At 41.7% G+C, this 20,858-nt stretch overlaps 1 protein-coding gene across 2 annotated transcripts in view; it reads left to right on the top strand.

Annotated features, from left to right (window-relative positions):
- Positions 1-2,776: 2,776 nt before the first annotated feature.
- Positions 2,777-20,858, top strand: part of usp53a (ubiquitin specific peptidase 53a) — a 30,116-nt gene continuing 12,034 nt past the window's right edge. For both annotated transcript variants that reach the window (XM_030086103.1, XM_030086099.1), the window contains exons 1-10: positions 2,777-3,145; positions 10,905-11,479; positions 12,009-12,101; positions 12,257-12,391; positions 14,786-14,896; positions 16,129-16,211; positions 16,458-16,545; positions 16,818-16,964; positions 18,195-18,344; positions 20,126-20,294. In XM_030086103.1, the coding sequence (XP_029941963.1) occupies positions 11,336-11,479; positions 12,009-12,101; positions 12,257-12,391; positions 14,786-14,896; positions 16,129-16,211; positions 16,458-16,545; positions 16,818-16,964; positions 18,195-18,344; positions 20,126-20,294 (1,120 nt within the window). In that variant the 5' untranslated portion in view covers positions 2,777-3,145; positions 10,905-11,335. The remainder of the gene's footprint in view (positions 3,146-10,904; positions 11,480-12,008; positions 12,102-12,256; positions 12,392-14,785; positions 14,897-16,128; positions 16,212-16,457; positions 16,546-16,817; positions 16,965-18,194; positions 18,345-20,125; positions 20,295-20,858) is intronic.

Here is a 20,858-nt window from a genome sequence, read left to right as displayed (position 1 = left end):
ACTATTTTTCCACTATTTAAATGTTTCTACTACTTCAGTTCCTCCTAAAGTTTTAATTAACGTCCATTTCATTTTGATAAGCTCAGTTACAAGCGTGTGTCTTCATATAATTATTTTAGAATTTTACCCCCCATTAGTTGATGGATATCCAAACATTATAGCAAAAATAACCATGCAGGGATAAGGTATGCTCTGGACCCACAGGGAGAGTTTTGTGTCGTCCCCAACGGGAGGCCAAAACCACAGTTTGAAAACCACAGCTGAAAATAATGATTGAAATGTCAGACAGCAGCACAGTACAAGTGGGTCGAATGGAATTCAGCTGCTCATTGACCCAGTCAGAATCATCAATGAATCCATACTCTGAACAAAGCCAACTTGTTCAGAAACTTGATATAAATAATACAGAGTCTGCTGCTGTCATAATCTTTAAAGAAAAATAAAGTGTTGTTCTTTGTGGTCTGGCACAGAGAGGTCACAGATTTGTCATTTGAGCAGTTTATCCACCGCATTCAGCAAATCTCCCGCTGCGGATTGGGGCTCTCTCAAGGTGAAAAGTCAGGGCAGCGGCCCCAGCTCTCTGTGGGACATTTACTGCGTGCACCGTCTCCTTGCAAAGCTGGCAAAGCGATGCTAATTAATCTTTGATTGACAATGCCCTTCACAGCAGATTCAAACCTGTGAATGATCAGTGGCTTACTGAACAGAGGAAAAAGATGCTTTTAGATGCTACACAACTTTTAATTCAAAATATAACTAATAACATGTGAATTTGAGCAAACTCAGTGTAAAAATGAACCAATCGAGCCATGGGTTTGCAGAAGTCTTTCAAAGTGCACGTCAGCCATCATCCCAACAGCGCGGTGGTTCAGCCAGTTCAGACTTTTGGCTCAAAGTAAGGCAACAATGCTGACGGGGCACAAATTGTCAGACTCTGCAGCTGGAGCCCAAGCTGTCCGCCAGGGTCAGAGAAGAAAAGTTTACATTTGTGGAACTCAGAAAGACCTGATCTCTTTGACTTGTCTGATCCATAATTTATAGGGAGTGCCAGATACTCAGTGGCAGCACTTCAAAGCAAAGAGGCCTACAGCCAGGGTGGGAATGTCCAAGCTCATAATGTGAATCTTCTCTGCCTGAACTCTGAGCACCACACTAATAACCAAACACACTGTTAATCCTGTCAAAAAAATTAAATATATATACATATATATATATATATATATATATATATATATATATATATATATATATATATATATATATATATATGTATAGCTCTCATCAATTCTCCAGAATGCCTGAAAATCTAAAGGGTTATAAAAAAGAAGGATTTATTAAATTATATGGATTAAGCATTAAATTAACTGCTTTTACGCCAGGACCATTAAAGATCACATTACTCAAACAGATTAATAACTTTCTCTTTATCTTTGCTGTATTTTAAGCGGAAGCATTATATGTCCCCCGAGGAAACGTGCGTAAGGGGGAAATGGCATTGTCTCGTCAATGGGCTCTTTCAAGTACTTCCTGGGGAAAGGCTGGACGGTGCTGATACATTGTGACCCCAGCAGTGCACACTTCCATCCTTCCAGACAATTTCCCCGCTCTTGATGAGTGGTTGACAATTTTGCAAAAAAAAAAAAAAACCGGAGAGAAGAGGTTTTTTTTTTTGGCATGATGAAAGTAATCTGTGACTTGATTATATGTCAAATTATGGGATTGTGTGGATCTGCACTGAATAAGTATGCTCTGTAAACTGACATAAAACCATCTCCCACCAAATTATTTTACTTGTTGATTAAAAATATATATAAAAGAAACAGTGGAATACAGATTAAGCCAGTCATGACCAGAGATATAAACATGTTGTCTCTTATCATATTTTCATATATTTTCTATCTCATTAATGTTCTCTTTATGCTTTGGAGGATATCCAAATTACTTATTTTAATTAATACAATTATTCTGCTTGTAAAATATGGTCAGATTGAGCACTGTAACATGAGATGGAGCTCCTGCTCAGTAGTCCATTGGACGGAAAGGGGGAGAAAAGCTTTAATTGTGCACTCCTTTCATTTGCTGTCTTTATATAACAGGATCAGGCAGATGGCGTTTGGGTAACACCAGCCTTACATGACATTCCTCCACTCAGACTTGTTCTCAGTCAACAGTGTGACAAATATCACCACATTTTATTTATTTATTTGTTTATTTTTTTTGTTAAGGGGGTGTTGCCATGCAGGTATATATATAAACGTTTAGTATAATCATTAGCTTCCATATACTTGAAAATGCATAAATGCAGACGTGAGGGGGGTTGCTGACAACAATAGATGCCAGCAGAAAAAAATATCAGGAAATAAGTAGTTTATAACAACTACAGACAGTTTAAGTGAGCTTGCTGAAAACTAGAAGACGTGAAAAGCTTTTTTTTCCCTCCCTAGCATGCGTGTGATTGCAGAAGCGGTGTTGTTAAAGTGCACTCCGCATTGTAGTGGGATGGAAACTGCAAACCCCGGCAACATAAAGCAACATTAACGAGCCTGCCAGCCAGCAGCGCTCTGCAAATATTGGAAATGTGTGTGTGTGTGTGTTTGCGTGCGTGTGTGCTCGCGGGCGCGCTCTCTCTCTCTCTCTCTCTCTCTCCAGCCGCGGCAGTGGTTTTTACAGTAGCATGGCAGACTGCAGTAAATACAGTGTTGAAGAGGCGGGGTTTGACATCTCGGCTCTGAAAACATCTCTAATCCAGTATTTCAGGTGCCGAAGTCGACCATTGCACAGTACCGCCGCGCGCCAGCGAGCTGCAGCAGAAACCGGAGCGCGCGCACCGCGAGCGGACGGAGGCGGCTGCGTGTGTGCGGAGTGGGAATACGGAGAGGGAGGAAAAGAAAAAAAAAACCAACTAAACCCACTAATAAAACACGCCGAGAGGGAAGTTTTCAAGTTAGGAAACCGCACTGTTGTTTATTTATTTATTTATTTTTTTTATTTTTTGTTTTTAGTTAAAAGCGAGTCTCTCTGAGAAACGCGTTTTATTAAACAGCGGCTCGTCTCGCGGCGTCTCACTCGAAACTCAACCAAAACACTTCCAACTCTTGTTTCTCTGGATATTACCACACAACACCGGGCCGTCGGTGTCTCGGAGGTGAGTGGGCTCTCTCTTAAAGTTTGATCCAAGTAAAGTTTTTTTTTTCTCGGGTGGAAAGTTTTATGTTTATTCGCAGCAGTCCGTGAGGCGGAAATGTGTGTCAGTGTGTGTCAGTGTGTGTGTACCTGGAGCTCAGGTAAAGCAGGTAGGCCTGGCGTTAGCTCCAGCTAGCACACTTTGTTAAGTTACACAATATCTCGTGGATGTAGTTTAAAACCATTAAAGAAACACTCGTTTTGTCACATTTAGGACGCTATTCCGTATTGTTTACCTTTCCTGTTGACGTCTTGTCGCCCTCTCGCTCGCGAGGTGTGTAACAATGTGTCGGGTTTTCATTAAATATTAAAATGTATAGCAAACTAACAAGGCTGAGGCTGTGGCGACTCTTCTCGTGTTTTTCTCCAGACTGCTCCTGATCCTGTAGGAAGAGCCCACGCGCTCACGTAGACATGCCTGTTTAATTATAAAATACCTGCTTCCCTTTGTTTTTGTCCCAGTCAAACATGTAAAGATGGGCTTGTAGGTGTGTTTCCTCATGTTTTGATAGAGGGTGAAGGGTTAAGCATTGATTTTTTTCCCTTTTTTACATGTTTGGTTGACAGGATCTCATTGATATAATACTATAACTTAAGCCATTAGGTATTCCCTCTGCAGTGGGAGAGACCCCCTGAGCAGCAGACCCCACTCTGCACACTGATGATGATGATGAAGCAATGAGTTCATCACACACACTCATCTTTATTGTTGATGTCCCTGGGACATCTCCTCCCACACAGACACCATCTCCTTCAGGATTGAGGTGGTGAAATTAAATAGGACGGCATGTTGGAGAACCAGTTTTGACACAAGGCCTTTGCTCTCCTTCTTTGTAGGAACAAGAGTGCAGGAGGTGTGTTTACTTCTGATTAAGACCTAATTTCACGGCGACACACTTAAGATTTAAATTTGAATCAGAACTGATGCACAAAAACACGAGTGTTTTTGGTGAGGTTCGTACGTATTCCTTGGAAAGCTGCTGTTAAGTGTGAGGACATTAAGGAAGTAATTGTAAAAGCTGAGAGGAGGATGTTATATTTCAATCAGGTTCTATTCAACGTGGGATCCTGGAAATGTGCTTTTGTTCTCCCTTTTCCTCTGCTGGACGCGGTAAGAAATAATGGGTGACTCAGCGTGGTGTGGGTGACCTGTTCAGTTTCACAGGGCTGAACACGGTGACCGTGTGCTGGAAAGCGGCAAGCCTTTGAGCAGGAAGCCCACACAGGAAATGACTGCCGCATTGTTGCCCGAAGGCTTGCACCATGTCTGGAGGGAATTTAAGCAGTCAAGTTTCACTAGTTATTTTGGGGTTTTAACATATGGGGGTCACATTTTATTGCTTCTTCTTGGATGTGCAGCGACTGCTTTGTGTGTTTGCTCAGCAGCAACTCCCCAGCTCATTAAAATTAACAGATTCATGGGAGAATAGAGGAATAATATGTGTTAATTCCTGACAAAATTTGAATATTGCGTTTACAGTGATGTAGGAATGAGTTAAATGAAAAAGGGATTCTGTGTCTCATGAGTCAGACTTCTCAAAAGTCTGAATGACTGCACATGAAATGGAGATTTATTTCAACCTCAGGCTAAATTAAGATGTGGAAAATCTCTGTTATTATTTGCTGCCATTGTCACTGTGTCTCATCAGACTCATTTAACTTCAGCAGTGGAGAATTCAACACAAAGTAAAAAGTACACCTTGCAGTAGGAATAGTGCAGCCTCAGAAAGTGCAATTTATAACCTCAAACGCAACACAATCTCTTACCTTGGTCAGCAGTTTTACTCCATTCATTATGATATTTTCCTTTTTTTTGCTTTTTCTCTGAATCACTGGATGAATAACACCCAGTTCATTTTCAGATGTGGCTAATGATTCACAAGCCCAATAAAAGTTTGAAGGTTTAAAACTGTTGTTACATTTATTTTCTCCATTACTTAAGCAACAATCTACACTAATTAAGCAACACATGCAATTGTGCTGTCATCATTTCCCACACACGTGTGGTTAAAGGTAAATTAAAATATCTGTGTGGGCTTTTTCTCAGATGAGGTGTGAAATAGGTAGAAATAGTTGCGGCTTTTTTTTCCCCCTCTCTTTAAATAGCGATTACTCAGCCCTGCTCTGGAGTCACTTGTGCAAATTCCTGTTTTTGTAAGAAAATGTTATGACAGAGGAAATGCACTTATTATTTGGTTTTTCTTTTAACTATAGTCTCCAGTGGCAAAAGAGGGAGAACTCGCAGCTGTCATATAGGTGTCTCCTGCACCAGCGTGATGAAAGAATATTGATCTGCACCGAGAAAAATGAGGCTGAGAAGCTGAAAGCTGTTCCAGTGAAATGACATCACTGCAAAAGTTGATTAAGACTTCATTTAAAGTGTGCGTGTCGCCCACACGCAAGTTATTGGAAACGCAGCGTTGAGACAGTTTAATACTTTCATTATTAAGATGGGAACCTCAGATGAATTTCAACAAAAAGCCTCTTTATAAATATCAAGCACTTCTCCTCTCTTTGTGTCGCTCTCATGACATTTTTCTATTTTTTGCATCTTAAACACATTGAATTAGAGTGAGTCAATTTACCACAGACTGATTCATCAGCAGCTCTTGGCATTACCATATAAAGGAGATCAATCGAATCATTGTTAATGAGGCTATCCATCAACAGATCACTAATAGATAAATTATAGCCCAGGACTCCCCCAGGCCCTTCACACCAAATTTACCCACGTTTAACTGATTCCCTGGGTTTGTCGGCGCCACTGATGCTTCACACGCTCGCGCTCTGGCCGACTGCTTCAAGGTGCTGGCATTCAACTTTTCCACATGACAAAGGAAAAAGAAAAAGTGAGTCCACCCTGGACGTTGCCTGACAAAAACTGAGCAATCGTTTGTTTACAAAGGAAGACTGGACTTCCTGCAGCGGTGCTCATGAGCAAAAGTGAAATTGCTTCTTTTGTTTGGCCTCTGATCTGAGCTGGGCTGCATGCAGGCATTGTCTTCATAATCCAAAGAGAGCCATAGTTTGTCCAATTTTGTGTTATAATTATATTAATGAAACGGTGTTTTTGTTAGGCTGCATTTTTCTAATGAATTTCTGTCCATTAGAATGTAATTAAGTTGATACTATAGGCAAAGTGGAAATGTAATTAAAATGCTATTATATTCATATTTAATGCATTTAGGCTTTCGCCCTTGCAGCTGTGTTTATTTATATATCCCTTGTGTTTTTTCCTGTTGGATTATTTTTTTATTACTGTTTAAGATGAGAGTGCAGCGATATCAAATAAAAAAAGATACTGGTAACGTCTGCTTTTATTTTATTAAATGCTTGTAGTACACACATACACACTCACACGTGCACAACCCTGTATATCATTTCTGTACATTTTTTTTTTAGGGTTGTGTGGGGTCTGAGCCGTTCCCCAAAAAATGAGTAAGAGGGCCAAGAAGATCTTGTGTGGTTTGCATGTTCTATCTGTGCCTGTGTGTGGCTTTGCTCTGGTAGTTTTGAAGGTGTGTGTTTGTACAATTGGAGTTGTGATTGTCTCTAACCTGTTGATTTGAATGTGTGTGTGGTTGTTGTGTTTCTTCCTGTGTAAACCCGATATTGGACTGTTTTTTGTGTCACATCCTTTTATTTTTTTGACCAATACTTGACCTTTATGTCAACGTGTGCTTTTTTTTCTTTCTAATAACAATCCTAACAGCACAGATCCAAGTTTTTCAAATCAGACCCATGCCAATTTCATGCGTGGTGCTAAATCAGATACATATCAGGCATTTTTCAAAGCCACACAGTGTGAACAGCCATGTCACATTTCATCGGACTCAACTTTGAAATTGAAGTTAGACAGGCCTCACAGTTCAGCACCAGAGGAGGCACAATGAAACCAGATCACTGTTGAAGCCAAGGCTTGCATCCACTGCTCCAAAAAGGGCCATTGTTAGAATTTGTATACTCTTTTTATTACTCATCTTTTCTTGCCTTTATCGTTGCACAATCCAACAATAACTTCAATACTGATGCACACACTGATATGTGTGACATCCGTGTTTACTGTGTGGGACTGGATGACCCCAAATACAGGACAAGCCTACTTTCTCAGGCCTGTTTCTGGGTAGCAGTAAGCCTGTCTTTTATTAATCTTGCAAGGAATTGCAGTTGACAATAATAATAATAAAAAAAAACATAAATAACCTAGTATGAAGCAGCCTTTGTTTCAAAGCAGAAATTTTAGATGTACTATTTTGTGTAAAGTACATGTGGTTCAGCAGTCACCTGTGAGGGGAAAATTGTAAGATTAAAAAGAAAAAGAAACACTTAATAGCACCAAGTTGAACTATCTCATGCTTTTCATTGACTTTTTAAAAGAAAACGTACCCTGATTTTTCTGCCTCGCCCTTGTCATTGTGCGATGGGTGTGGCTCACTGTTGGACGCTTTATCTATTTGAATATTATATTTGGCTGCTGTTGTGACCTAATTTCCTCTTATCTTCGTTTCACATGTTCACTGTCAGTGCTGCTGGACTTAGAAACTCAGGGTCATCTGGGCTGTTTGTTATCAAAGGTCGCCGGCGTTGGATTTATTTCAGTCGCATTACTTGGAAAACTTGAGCAAGTCCCTTGATTTAAGAGACAGAGCTGCAAAAAAAAGTTTCTGAACGAAGAAAGACTTGAGCTTAGTGTGACTGTAACTAACCATGAAGTTATAGATGAATTTGTGTAAACTCATTGGGCTCACTTTAAGCAAATGAAAACGACTGCGAGGAAAATGGTGCCGCTCGCCGCTTGAATCAGAAAGGATGGAGCGCCGTCTTGGCTTACATGAGGCAATGACGTAAACCTGGCTGCTGGACAATGTTGTCACCGTCCAGCTGAGTAATATCCCCCAGGTTTATACACAAGAAAGCTGATATTTCATGTGGCCGCATTTAGTTGAAATTGATTATGAGGGATCTGTTTTCAGTTTTTGGGAATAGGTCGGCGGTAAACGAACTACTGGAAGAATGTGGGCGGGGCCACCGGTGCATTGTTGAGGTCACGCTTCCATCGGTGTTCACGTTCGCAGGTTAGGCCCTTTAACCCTGTTGGATTGAAACTAAGCCAGTTCATTTCGGAACGCTGTGCACATGTCCTGCAGTGCAGACACGACGTGCACTCCGTCACATGATGGGTGTCGCGTCTCATCTGTTTGTGTTATTTCTTAGCTCGGAATGAAAGCAACCTTATCTCTGCAGCGTTGACATTACATACTAGGAATATTATTGTAGACTAATGCTTCTTATTGTTTAGTTTTAATCTGTGAAATGTTGATATACTCTCTCCCTAAACAACACAGCATGACCTTTTTAAAAATCCTCACATCGTTCCCGGGTTGTAGCCGCATGTGGCTGTTTTTTTTTTTTTGCTCGGACAGAAGGATGGGAGAACATAACTGAGGCTGGCAGTTTTTCAGATGGACCACTGTAATGCAATAAAAGTTCTGGGACCAGAAAGGCAGAGCTGTATTTCCTCTTGCTGCTGTCAGCAGTGTCAAAATGAGAAACATGCCGTAACTTCATTGTCCGTGCTATCGAACTGACGCTGAATGATGTGGACATGAGAACGTGTAGCACTGTGTCGATGGTATTTCGCCGTGTTTGTTGATTTCTATCCTAAACTGGACTGATAGGATCGGTTGAAATCAAAGTTTTCAGAGGTGAGCGAAGCTAACACGCCCAGGTAACGTGATTGAAAGCCGATCTGTTTCCTGAACGCGTACACAGCCCTCATGCTGGAACAGGACGACGTGTTCCGCACGTGAGTTAGAGCTCCAAGCCCAACGCAGCACGCCAAAAGGTAAACAGGAGCTCAAACAGAATTAGACTATTGACTATTATTGTGGTCCTTGAGCATTTCCAGTCGTCCCACAACACAAATATTGACAAACTGGAAGACTGCTATGTAAACATGAAAATTTACACCAGTTATTAGAAAAAAAATGGAAAATTGACAACCTATATTGAGGCGTCCGCCTTTGTAGTTGAGCAACATGAGTCATACGTTTGTTTTTGTGCTTCAACACATGCCGATACTCTTGCGTCAGGATGGGAACAATGTGATCAGCTAGTGTGTCGGGTCGTGTGATGCCATTCATAAAGGTGAGCTGTGTCCTGCTCCAATTGCTGTGAAACTAATCTGGGGGGGGGAAAAAAAAAAAAAATACACGGCTCTTGAGCAAGCCTGAGCTTAAGTGATTGCTTTGGAATTCTGTTGCTTCGGAGCGTCGTTGCGGATTGCGGGCGCCGGGTCGTCACCGTGTTTACTCGAGTCACGTGCGAGTGCGTGTAAACACAAAACCTCAGTTTGTTTCTTCAACCTGCGGGAAACGGTTGCACTAAGGATTCCTGAAATGCCAGGACAGCGGTGTTGGTGAACAGGTTTCGCCTGATACTTTGTAAGGAGAAGTTTCACTGTTTGTGCAAAGTAGGGCAATGTTTGTTTCTTTAAGGTTTGTTTTTTTTTAGGCGTTAAAGAAGTAAAAGAGAATGAATCATTGTTGCACGTTGGTGCTGCACTGTAATTTTAGTTGACACTAAAAGCTGTGCTACCATCTACAATGGCATGAAATACTAACAATGACAACTCCTTATGGGCCGTGTCCATATGAGCCATGTGGGGCATTCGCTAATGCAATAACCGAGACGCGGCGCCCGCTGACCCACTCAGCGCACACATATTCATCCATCAATCCTCAACCGTGCTTTCACGATGCACAATGCACATCCAGAGCCGGCTGGGTCGGGGCTCCTCACTGTGCCAATGAAGCTGCATGCGCTGCAAGTTTCCTAAATTGAATTGCGTCTTTTGTGGTTTTTGTGATGTCCTCAAGTGCTCAATTCACAAAACAGACCAGAATGTTTGCTTTTGACTTTGTTAAAAAATGGCAGGGAAAAAAAGTGACACAAAGTAAACCTAAAAGTAACATTTCAACTAAACTGAAGACACACATAGGTCCTGAACAACTTCACCTAAAATCAGTTCAGAATTTACGCATCCTTTTGTTTTGACACATAACTGCAATTTTGAAATGTAGGTCGACGAGGCGGTGTATCCTTCTTGAATTTTTGTGTAAATCTGACATTTTATTCTTTACAATCTGAAAAAAAAAAACTTTTTTTGATGAACCACAATCTCATGAATAAAGCGATAACAGATTGACTGTATTTCCTGCACCAGTATCACAAAGCAAGAACTATTTCAGTCTCTCGAGCTATATATATGTATATTTTTTTTAAAGTGAAGCAGTTTAAAATAAAAATAATTCGAATGGCTTACATGTAGCAATTGGGGCCATTTGTTTGATTACTTTCCATCCTCTGATAATCTGTTGCTTGTGGCAAGAAAATAATGTGCAGCCTAAGTTAGAGCTGTCTTGATTTCAACAAGCCTCTGGAGCAAAGTGTGTTTATAAAAGTTAATGTATAAGCTTCCTCGACATGCTTTAAAAGTCCACTTTGACCTTAATCTGAAAGCAGAGAAGTGAAGGCTGAAGTGTCAGATGCGTTTTGCTTTTCTGTGTTATTTCAGAATCAATTGATCCTTTTATAAATCTGACTACAATTGTTGCGCTACGTGCCAGGAAAGCATTTAAAGTTGCGTACTTAAAACTGCAGCTGATAATGAGCTTGATGATATCGCCACAAGTTTATTTTAATCTCCTTCTCTCACACAGCCTGGCCATGATATAACTTTTCTGGGAACTTCTGAAAGGGAGGAGCATCTTCAGCTGGATATACTCAAGACCTTCACAACAATGCGGCAACATTCTGCATCAATACTCCAGGATGACTGAGACCGAAATCCATCATATCAGAACGCTGATTTTCAAAGACCTGCTGAAACAAATACCTGGATTATAATTTGCAGTTATTCATCTTTTGTGGCCTGTATTTTTTATTTTTTATTTTTTTTAATTACAAGTAGCATTGAAAGCAGAAGGACCTTCTTGTTGAGCTGCAGAAATGGACTAGAAGCCCATGTGTAACAGGGCGGCCGCTGCAGCTTGTGGAATAACCTAGCCTCGGACTGTCGGAGGCCTGGGGATACGATCCCAGCAACGAACGACTATCCCACCCACCATCCGAAGGCGGACTCCACTACCCAATGGCATGGGCCAAGTTCTTCAGGAAGCCGGGGGGCAATCTGGGGAAATCGTACCAGCCGGGGAGCATGCTGTCTCTGGCCCCCACGAAGGGACTGCTGAACGAGCCGGGCCAGAACAGCTGCTTCCTCAACAGCGCTGTGCAGGTAAAGTCTGCCCTCCGTATTATGGGGTTGAACAAAAGCTCCAACATGTCTCTCTTTCCATAAACATGAAGTAATTCAAGTGACACTGAAGTCTGCGCAACATGTTCCACCCTCCTCAGTATGACCATCGCGCATTTAAAAAATTCAGAGCTCAGTCACTGTCTAAATTTATCAGGGCTTTCCAGAAATTTTCTGAGTGTGTGCGGGAAGGTTGGTTGCGGTCTAGTTGGGTACCGACAGCTGAGTTAATTCAGTCGGTCCCACAGTGAGGTCAGTCGTGGAGACGGTGACTCAGAGGGTGAGACAACCGATGACCTGGTGGAAGATGATCATTATATTCGGTTTTCGTTCTGTGGGGGAGTTGTTCCTCTCGCTCACTTTTTAAAAAAAAAATATCTTAATACCTATAAAAGACCAAAGGACATTCAAGTTTTTTTTACATAACACAATATCTCCCACTTGAGAACAGCATGCTTCTGATCCTAATTATATTTTAAATGAGCAATAAGATTTGCGTTCCCCTGTGTAGGTACTTTGGCATCTGGACATCTTCAGACGCAGCTTGAGGCAGCTACCGGGACACTTCTGTCTGGGGGAGTCATGCATTTTTTGCGCATTAAAGGTAAAGTATCACCCACTGTTCTCACATATTTAACAATGTGTTGTTCCAGTTGGACTCGTGTATCGGGACTGTATGGAGCAACACTTACATGTACTCATCTGACTTAAATCCTCCTCGTTCCTAAAGTGCCAACAAGTTGTTGCTGTCTTTTCCAGGGCATTTTCTCCCAGTTCCAGCACAGTCGTGAGCGCGCCCTGCCCTCTGACAACCTGCGTCACGCCTTGGCAGAGACCTTTAAGGACGAGCAGCGCTTCCAGCTGGGCTTCATGGATGATGCCGCAGAGTGCTTTGTGAGTTCCTGTGGCAACTGGAGCATCTTGAGGGAGGGAGGCTCGCGTACGGAGAGGGGATGTGTTTGTGTGTGTGTGTGTGTGTGTGTGTGTGTGTGTGTGTGTATGTGTGTGCGCATGCCTGTGTGTTATCCTGCGACACAGTCGGGGTAATGCACTGCAACAAACTGTTTGGCGAGGTCACTGAAAGAGCTTCTGTCCCTCCCATCAACCCCTGCCACATTGGCGCTAAATATCATCATGACAGGTTATATAAGCACCAGAGTTGTGCCTCAACCACTGTGCTTTGTGCAGCAGTATTATTTCACATAATTTCTCTGCTTATAAAAAAAAAAGAATCAACTTCATACATCTTATGTTGTTGTTTTTTTTTTGTTGTCCTGCGCTTTTCGACACAAAAATCACGTGTTTGTTCCGATTTCCTCTCCCTGACTGCAGTGTAACTTACAAGTATTTTGCGTGTAGTTAAAATTTTAACTGCTTCCATTAAATAGAAAACAGATTTTGTAACACTGCTCGCCTCTCGCTTTATGCGTATGCTGGCATGAGCTGTGGTCAAAAACCATTTTGTTTTTAAATTGTCCATTCTTCTCCCACATTTTTGTGGCAATTACTCAGAAATCATAAGAGTCATTTTGACAAAGCTATGGATAAATATCTAATTAAAAATGTTTTTTTTGTAAAAACATTTTTGGCTGGTGGATGAAGCAATGTTATTTTTAGGATTATAATAATTGCATGTACACATTTCAACATTACACCTCAGAAGAAGAAACAATCTTTAAGCTGCACAATAATCTTTTGTTTTTTTGTTCAACTGTACGAAATGATGAAAGTCATTCAACAGTAAGATTTTTTTAATCACATTTAAGGGCAAATTTCTCCAGCATCTACTCCTTGTGTCTTGATACTGTTTTTTCTACATGATTCACATGTTTTTTAATCCATATATGTTTAACTTCTTGTTTAAAGTATGTCATTTTTGTCTTTCTTAGAAACCAAATTCAAACTCCACAGATCCATCCTGACCTCTGATCTCACGCAGTCAGTGCTTATCAGCTTCTAAGTCCAATTCCAGTCATAGTTAAACACAGTTTAGGATATAATTTCTCCAAGGTATAAATAATTGTGTCTTAATCTAAAGTTTACACATCTCAGCCAAGTGCATTTTAGGTTTTAGTTTCACATATCTCTTGTCTTAATTGATCACGATCAATCGCGCCTTATTACAAACTTTTAGGCTGCTTCACATTCAAACACTTTGATCGTCTTGAGTAGAATTGAAATAGTTTGGGTGTCCTTTCATAAACTTCTCGCAGTAATTTTCTGGAGTCAAGGTCCACTCTGAAAAACTGATGTGGAAGAATCTCATGTGTGAACCTCAATCGGTTCTGCAAACAAATTTGGCCTTACAGGGTTTTTCAAGGTTTTGCAGTCATGAATCAAAAGCTGACAGGGTCGAGCTTAAACCTCCTGAATGATGTGTTGAGATGTTTTGAGAGTATTTGCATATATTTTATTTTGTATCATTTCGTCTTGTGCTGACTACATCGATTTCGCAGAAAAGCATCTCTACAAAACGATCGCCTTGCTTTACTTCTAATATGTTGTTCAGCAGGACATCGCACTCCGTCATTCGTAACAGTGGCCAAGCCATTATGTTCTCATTTTATCAAACACGAGACACTTTTTTCCAAAAGTAAGGTCTTTTGAAGTTGTAGCTTCTGGTGCCAATGTGGGGCATTCTTTATGGCTTCCTCCTGCATCCTCACATGGCCTTTCGCTGAGATTCTGGGATCAATTTGCACATTTCGCACACATGTTTCTGGGATGCTCAAACCTCAAACCTACTACGTTAAGCTACATGAAAGGAAAAGCCACTTTTTCTTCATTTATCTGAGAAATTGCCTCGTACAAAAACTTGGCAATTACCGCTCACATCTGAAAGTGGTGCTAACGTGCCAAACTTTCCATCTTTTATGGACAACCTTAATTCTTTATCCCACGCGGATCTTTGCCCTTGAGCGTTGACCATGTAATGCTTTGGCAGCACTTTGCCGGTGGAGAATTTATGTGAGGAGTTAGCCAGTGTCAGATTAACAGGCTGTGAAGTTGAGCCTGAAACCTTTGCAGGCCTACCCCCTTGCAGCCTTAATATTTTATAAACTCACAAGCACAGCAAACACAGGGGCGCTCCAACAAAGTATTGTTTGTTCTTTAACTGTGTTCCTTCTGCTGTTAGGTTTATGTGACTCCTAAAACTGAACTCTTTGTGTGTAAAGCGCTATTACTCCGCAGTTATGTTTAACATATTTGTCTTGGTAGTTGCGGTACTGTGCGGCAAACGTGGAAATGCCTTCCTTCACACCTGATCTGTCTCATGTTGTGTCGCAGGAGAATATTCTGGACAGGATCCACCTGCACATTGTGCCTGAAGAGACAGATGCCTGCACTTCAAAGTCCTGCATCACGCATCAGAAGTTTGCCATGACACTATACGAGCAGGTCAGTGGGAGGTCAGGCGGCGTTTACGTTCAGAAGACGCGCTCGTTTCACTGCTTCCTTTTGTTTTTTCGGCTACAGGTGTTTCGGTACATTTAGTATCTGTGCTTGTTCAGCATGTACAGTGTTGGGTGAACAAGCTGCACACACAAACACACACACTGGGAAGTGTTTCGGTTGAGCAACACAGACACAAAATACACACCCACAGACACACACAGACACACACACACACACACACACACACACACACACACACACACACACACACACAGACAGGTACATGAATCACTGTCTGGGACAATAGAAATCTAATCCGTCATGTTTTGATGCCGGGTTGCCCCCAGTGGAATATGAGGGGTGTTTCTGGTCACATCCCACATTGCAGCAGCAGCACCAGATAAATCACAGATGGTGTACACATAAATTCCACCGCGGCACAACACACACATACACACATACACGCTGACACTATGCCCTGTGGTTCTGATGCTATCTGTCCTAAACCAGTTCTGTCTGTGAATCGAACTTATAATACACATTTGAGGTAAATCCCTTGGGGCTACAGTCGGTACATTTTCTTCCCTCAACTTCATATCTCCTCATCCAAAATGCATCAAGGCCTATATAATTATTGCCATAATGAGAGACTGATCATTTGTGAAAACAAATTGCATGCCTCATAATTTTATTTGTGTAGGTGTCACACAGATTTATGATTGAGCCCACAGTTTAATATTGAAAGAAAAATTCCAATTTTAAATTTCAGCCAGCAGTAGGAATGGATATTTTGAATAGACTGAGCTTTTAAGTATTTGTCCAAAAGTAAGACGATCCTGATAGTAAGACAACCATGTGTGTTTTACATGGATAATATCAGTAAATTGGTTTTGCGGACCAAATCTTGTGTTTATTTCCCCGAAAAATGTCCGGTCTTGTATTTGAACCAGTATGAAAATTGATTATTGTTACAGCTGTATAAACTCTGTCATACAACAGTACGAAGTCGGCAAGATTCTGAACTTCAACGAGGCTTCCTTGCTTGTTTGAGGAGATGTATTGTGTTTACACTTTCAAGCACACAATTTCACATAAATGTAGTAGCGTTACATATTTAATATTATTAAAACAGATTTAAAATATTAATTGCTCTTTAACTCCGCATGGCATTTAGGAGTAAGTTTTTGTGTTGTCGCCCGTGGTCACTGACTCCCTGTTTCTCCCGCCTTTCGCAGTACGTGTGCCGTAGCTGTGGGGCATCCTCCGACCCACTGCCGTTTACAGAGCTGGTGCATTATGTCTCCACCACCGCACTCCGGTACGCCACAAACAGCATGAAACCTCTCTGCCTCCCTTTCTGTTGTCTGCCACCACCGTTGATGCCTCTTTGTGCGCTATCTCGGGGTCATGACTCAAGTTGTTGCTGTCATTTTTACATGCAGCGGTTCCTTTTTTTCCTCTAAAACCTAAAAAAAACCAAACTTTAATCCTTATTCGCTGCCGTCTACCTTCACTTGTGGTAACTTTCTGCTGACAATGTGTCTCTCACGCTGTGACTTTGTAGTCAACAGATTCAGCTTCAGCACAAAGATGAGTCTTTCGGGGAACTTTTACAAGCAGCAAGTACATTTGGAGACCTCCGTAATTGTCCAGTAAGAACTCTTTAAACAGCATTTTGAATAGTGAATGGTGGAGTGTTTGCTATGACTGCATTTTTTGAAGATTCTTTAAAGGTTTTCAAATACTTGGTTTTTGTGGTGGGAACTGAGCACCTTCAAAAATGCACTTAAATGTGAAAAGACGAAGAATTTAAACAAAAGGGCAGTAGAATTTTTATCAGAAGCCCATTGAGGAAGCCCAGTGTGTATTTGTTTTCAGTGGTTTTTGAAGTTGTGGCCATTCCCTTCATCTTTTGTTTCCCCAGAGCAACTGTGGCCAGAGGATCAAGATCAGACGTGTCCTCATGAACTCCCCAGAAATAGTGACCATTGGGTTCGTGTGGGACTCGGACCAGTCGGACCTCACTGAGGACGTGATCCGCTCACTGGGGCCACATCTCAGTCTCTCAACAGTGAGTTACCCAGCGTCCTGCGGACATTATTTATTTTTCAACCTCCTTTCATCACGCTACCGCGAAAAACCTGGTGAAATCTCTCCTGATTTTGGTTGGTTTCTTCACGCCATTGTCGCGCACAGCTCCTCTCTCTCTCTCTCTCTCTCTCTCTCTCTCTCTCCCGCTGTTGTTGTCATCGAGCCAGTTTGTTTTGGTGCAGTCGAACATATGTGGGAAATAAAGTGGGGATTTATCTGTCTGTAAGTCGGGGGCGGTTGCATAAGCAGTCAACGCCCAATGCCCAGTTGGCCCACGCGACTGATCAAAAAGCCCCTGTTGGCCTTGGTCAGCTTGTCACCAAGCCCCTCCCCTCCAGAGAGTGTGTGTGTGTGTGTGTGTATGTGTTCATGCCTGTCCAACACATTTATTAAACACCGCTTTTGTTGTTGTATTCCGCCGTTCTTGATGACCAGTGTGTTGAGCCATGATTTTTTGAAGCTCGTCATCCTGTAAATATTCTTTTAATTTTACAGATATGGTCAAACTAAAAATAAACTCAACAGGCACGTTATTTATCGCACGATCCTCATGAGCCCGTTAACAACCTGTTTTTATCGTGAAAAATCATATGCGCGGTTCGGGTCAGGACATGCTTATACATTCCGCTCATTACATAACTTACAGGGTTTATTCAGGCCGCCGGTTTGACAGCTCCCTCTTGCGCATTTGCAAAACATACAATCCCGAGAATTCCGTCGGACGCATCCTCCCACCAGCGTCGCCACAAAGCCCTTTTATTCACTGCGGACGGTTTTCATGTGACTTTTATCGGCTGTTAAACGGAGTACTCCACCCTCATCGTTGGCTTTGAAATCTGTTGTTTGAGATAGTGAGAGGGAGACAGAGGACCGGCTGTGTGGGGGGAAAACACGGGAGAGACAAACCAGCCACTGTTCAACACTTTCTGTGTATTGTGGTATTGTTGGTGGGGGAAAAAAAATACCACTGTGTGTTATGATAAGGAAAAGCCTTGTTGTGCTGTAGCAGGGATGCCAAAGCCTGATTCAAACCATCCGAGAGTTGTACTGATTGTCAAATCAATGCTGGTTCATTATCTTCCACCTTGATCTATAAACACAGCAGACGATACCTGCAGCTGTCAACACCACTCACTTACCTTCCCTCTTACTGCAGCCTTGATTTCAGTGAATAGTTGGTCCATTTATGTGTGCGTGTGTGTGTGTGCAGCTCTTCTACAGAGTGACAGATGAGCATGCCAAAAAGGGAGAGCTGCTGTTGGTGGGGATGATCTGCTACTCCAGCCGCCACTACTGTGCCTTCGCCTTCCATACCAAATCCTCCAAGTGGGTCTTTTTCGACGACGCGACAGTGAAAGAGGTGAGAAAGTGCCCACTGGTGCTGAAACTATTACCCGGCCAGTCGCTCAGTTAATTGACTTGGTTCTAATGGTTGAAGACAGAGCCAGACATTCACTTTTTCTGCTACTTAAAGGTGTAGGACTAGCACCTTTTTCTTTTTTTTTAATTTGAATTAGATTGAAAAGGAGGATTCTGAAATGAAATTCATATGCTCTTCTAAATATCCACAGTTCTGGTGTTATGTTATTAATGTGCAAACAGGCTGGTAAAAAATGTTGTAAATATGCCTGTACCAGCATGATGAAACATGCTCGGTTTTACCAGCAGCAGCTAAAGAATAACGATGTTCAATCTGTTGTCTCCATCGCCGAGCCTCTTTATCGCTCAATAAGGGCCGCATCGATTGCACTTCATGAGCCCGTGGTTTGATGAGGCTTTATTGCTCTGAAGAGTCAGCCGTACCCCCCTATCCCCATCCCCAGTCACAAAACGCTGCAGCAGTGCTTTCCGTCCTAAACAATGAAGATGCAAAATAGTCTGCTTGTTCACAGCAGCTTCTTATTGTCACCATTCTTTTTGTTTTTTGTTTTACCCTCTCCAATCGTTATATCACTTATATTTATGGCGTGCACATGCCAGCATACGTTTTTTTTTTTTTTTTTTTGTCGTGTGTGGTGCAGTGTCTGGCTGGTTGGCTGGCTTTGTATCAATCCATCAACAGCTTGTGCTGTGTGTGCAGCCCCTCCCGCCTCAGATGGAGCAGCCACAGCGCTCCGCCGCCTGCCAAGCCCCGTACCTGGATCGAAACTTGCCAGCGTTCCCGTGACGCCCCGAGTCCCTGCCTCTAAAATGACTTCTGCAGCGGAGCCCGCTCACTGTTTTCGTAGTGTTGATCGTAATAAATTAAAAAACGCAGACTTGTTGGGACTTCTTATCGACTAGTCGTTGGCCGTCATTTTTTTCTTGTGATGGATAGTATGACGGACGCATTATCCTGATTAAAAGATTTAATTCTGGACCACTGCACCACTGGTAATGATATACAGGACAGAGATGAATAGGATTAACCAGGATGAGCAAATTAATGCTTAACAGACTTTTTTTAGGAGCCTGTTTATAAAAAACCTTTTTGAATTTAAAGTTCTTAAACAAGTTTATAAAAGATCTTTCATTACTTCACTGTGTGAAACACTTAAATCCTCATGTCATGTCTTCAACCTCACAGATCAAAAGACCAATCTTTCTGCTGCGTTTATTTTCGTCTCGCCTCATTTTGTTGCTTTGGTTCTTGTGCTTTTTTTTTCTTCTCTTCCCCGCCTACTTTGTTCCTTCCTCCTCCTCTTCCTCTGTCATTTGCTTAATTAAGGAGCACACAAGCATCTGTTAGCCTGCAGCTTGCCTTTGTGGTGAGAGGCTAGTCTGTTGTGTTCGCTCACAAATTAAGCGATGCACAATAAGGAAGAGATTTAGTTTCAAAAGCTGCGCCTGAAATTTACAGATGTCAGAAGTCACGTTTTTGTTTCAACCTTGTTTGCTTATTAGTTCATTTTGAAGCATATTTGTCTAACAAAGAAAAACTGAGGAAAGTATCTCCTCCTGTCCACAGTCTGCATGGTATTCTCAACTAAACTGGAACATCCATCCATCAATCCATATTTTTCTAATGGCTCTCAAACTCCAATCTCACTAGATGGTGACAACTCATGACTAGTTGTGAATTATCACACAAGTGAGACGGGCGTTTACGCCGTGCTGTTGACGTGTATTGACGAAGCCCTTTCCTTGTGTTCTTCCCTGTAGATTGGCTCGCGATGGAAAGATGTGGTCTCTAAATGTATTAAAGGCCACTTCCAGCCTCTTCTCCTTTTTTACTCCAACCCTGACGGGAGTGCCATCACCACAGATGATGCCTCGAGACAAAACAGCAGCCAGTCCCACTCAAAGACGCCCCTCAACGGGGAAGCTAAAGGTACGGCGTGTCCTGTTATGATTCATTCATTCAATCCGACTGCTTAAATGTGAAGACCTTATTGACATATTGGCTCATAGTCAGTTCAGCTTAGTGTGATTTAGATGTCTGAGGAAATTACATTGTCGGAGTTTAAGTGGGATTTATCCTGATTGTTTGTAACTGTCACACATGTAGAAACTCAGGTTACCATTTGATAACTAAGAAAAAAAAAAAAAAAAAAAAAAAAAAAGGAACTTTACATTGCAAGTTGAAACGACATGCAGTCTGCGGTGAGGCCTGTAATACTGTACAGAAAAATTGTTTTAGTGAGATGAAGTGTGACTTATTTATTTATTTTATCATCTTTTTGTCTTATTTCATTCTGGAGTTTTATCGTCTGACAAATACCAAACATAATTTTATGGAAATTTGACACTTCACTCAGAACAACGTTATTTCATTGCCAGGATTAAAAAAAAAAAACAGTATTGGTGATATAATGCATGAATTGTTGGCTTCCTCCCTCTGCATATATTAAGTGTGCAAGGAATCAAAATCAAAAAAACATCTCCAAGAAAAAAA

This window comes from Salarias fasciatus, chromosome 3 (genome assembly GCF_902148845.1).
Source record: "Salarias fasciatus chromosome 3, fSalaFa1.1, whole genome shotgun sequence".
NCBI lineage: Eukaryota > Metazoa > Chordata > Actinopteri > Blenniiformes > Blenniidae > Salarias > Salarias fasciatus.
Note: the sequence above shows the minus strand (reverse complement) of the source record. Positions and strands in the feature narration are given on the sequence as shown.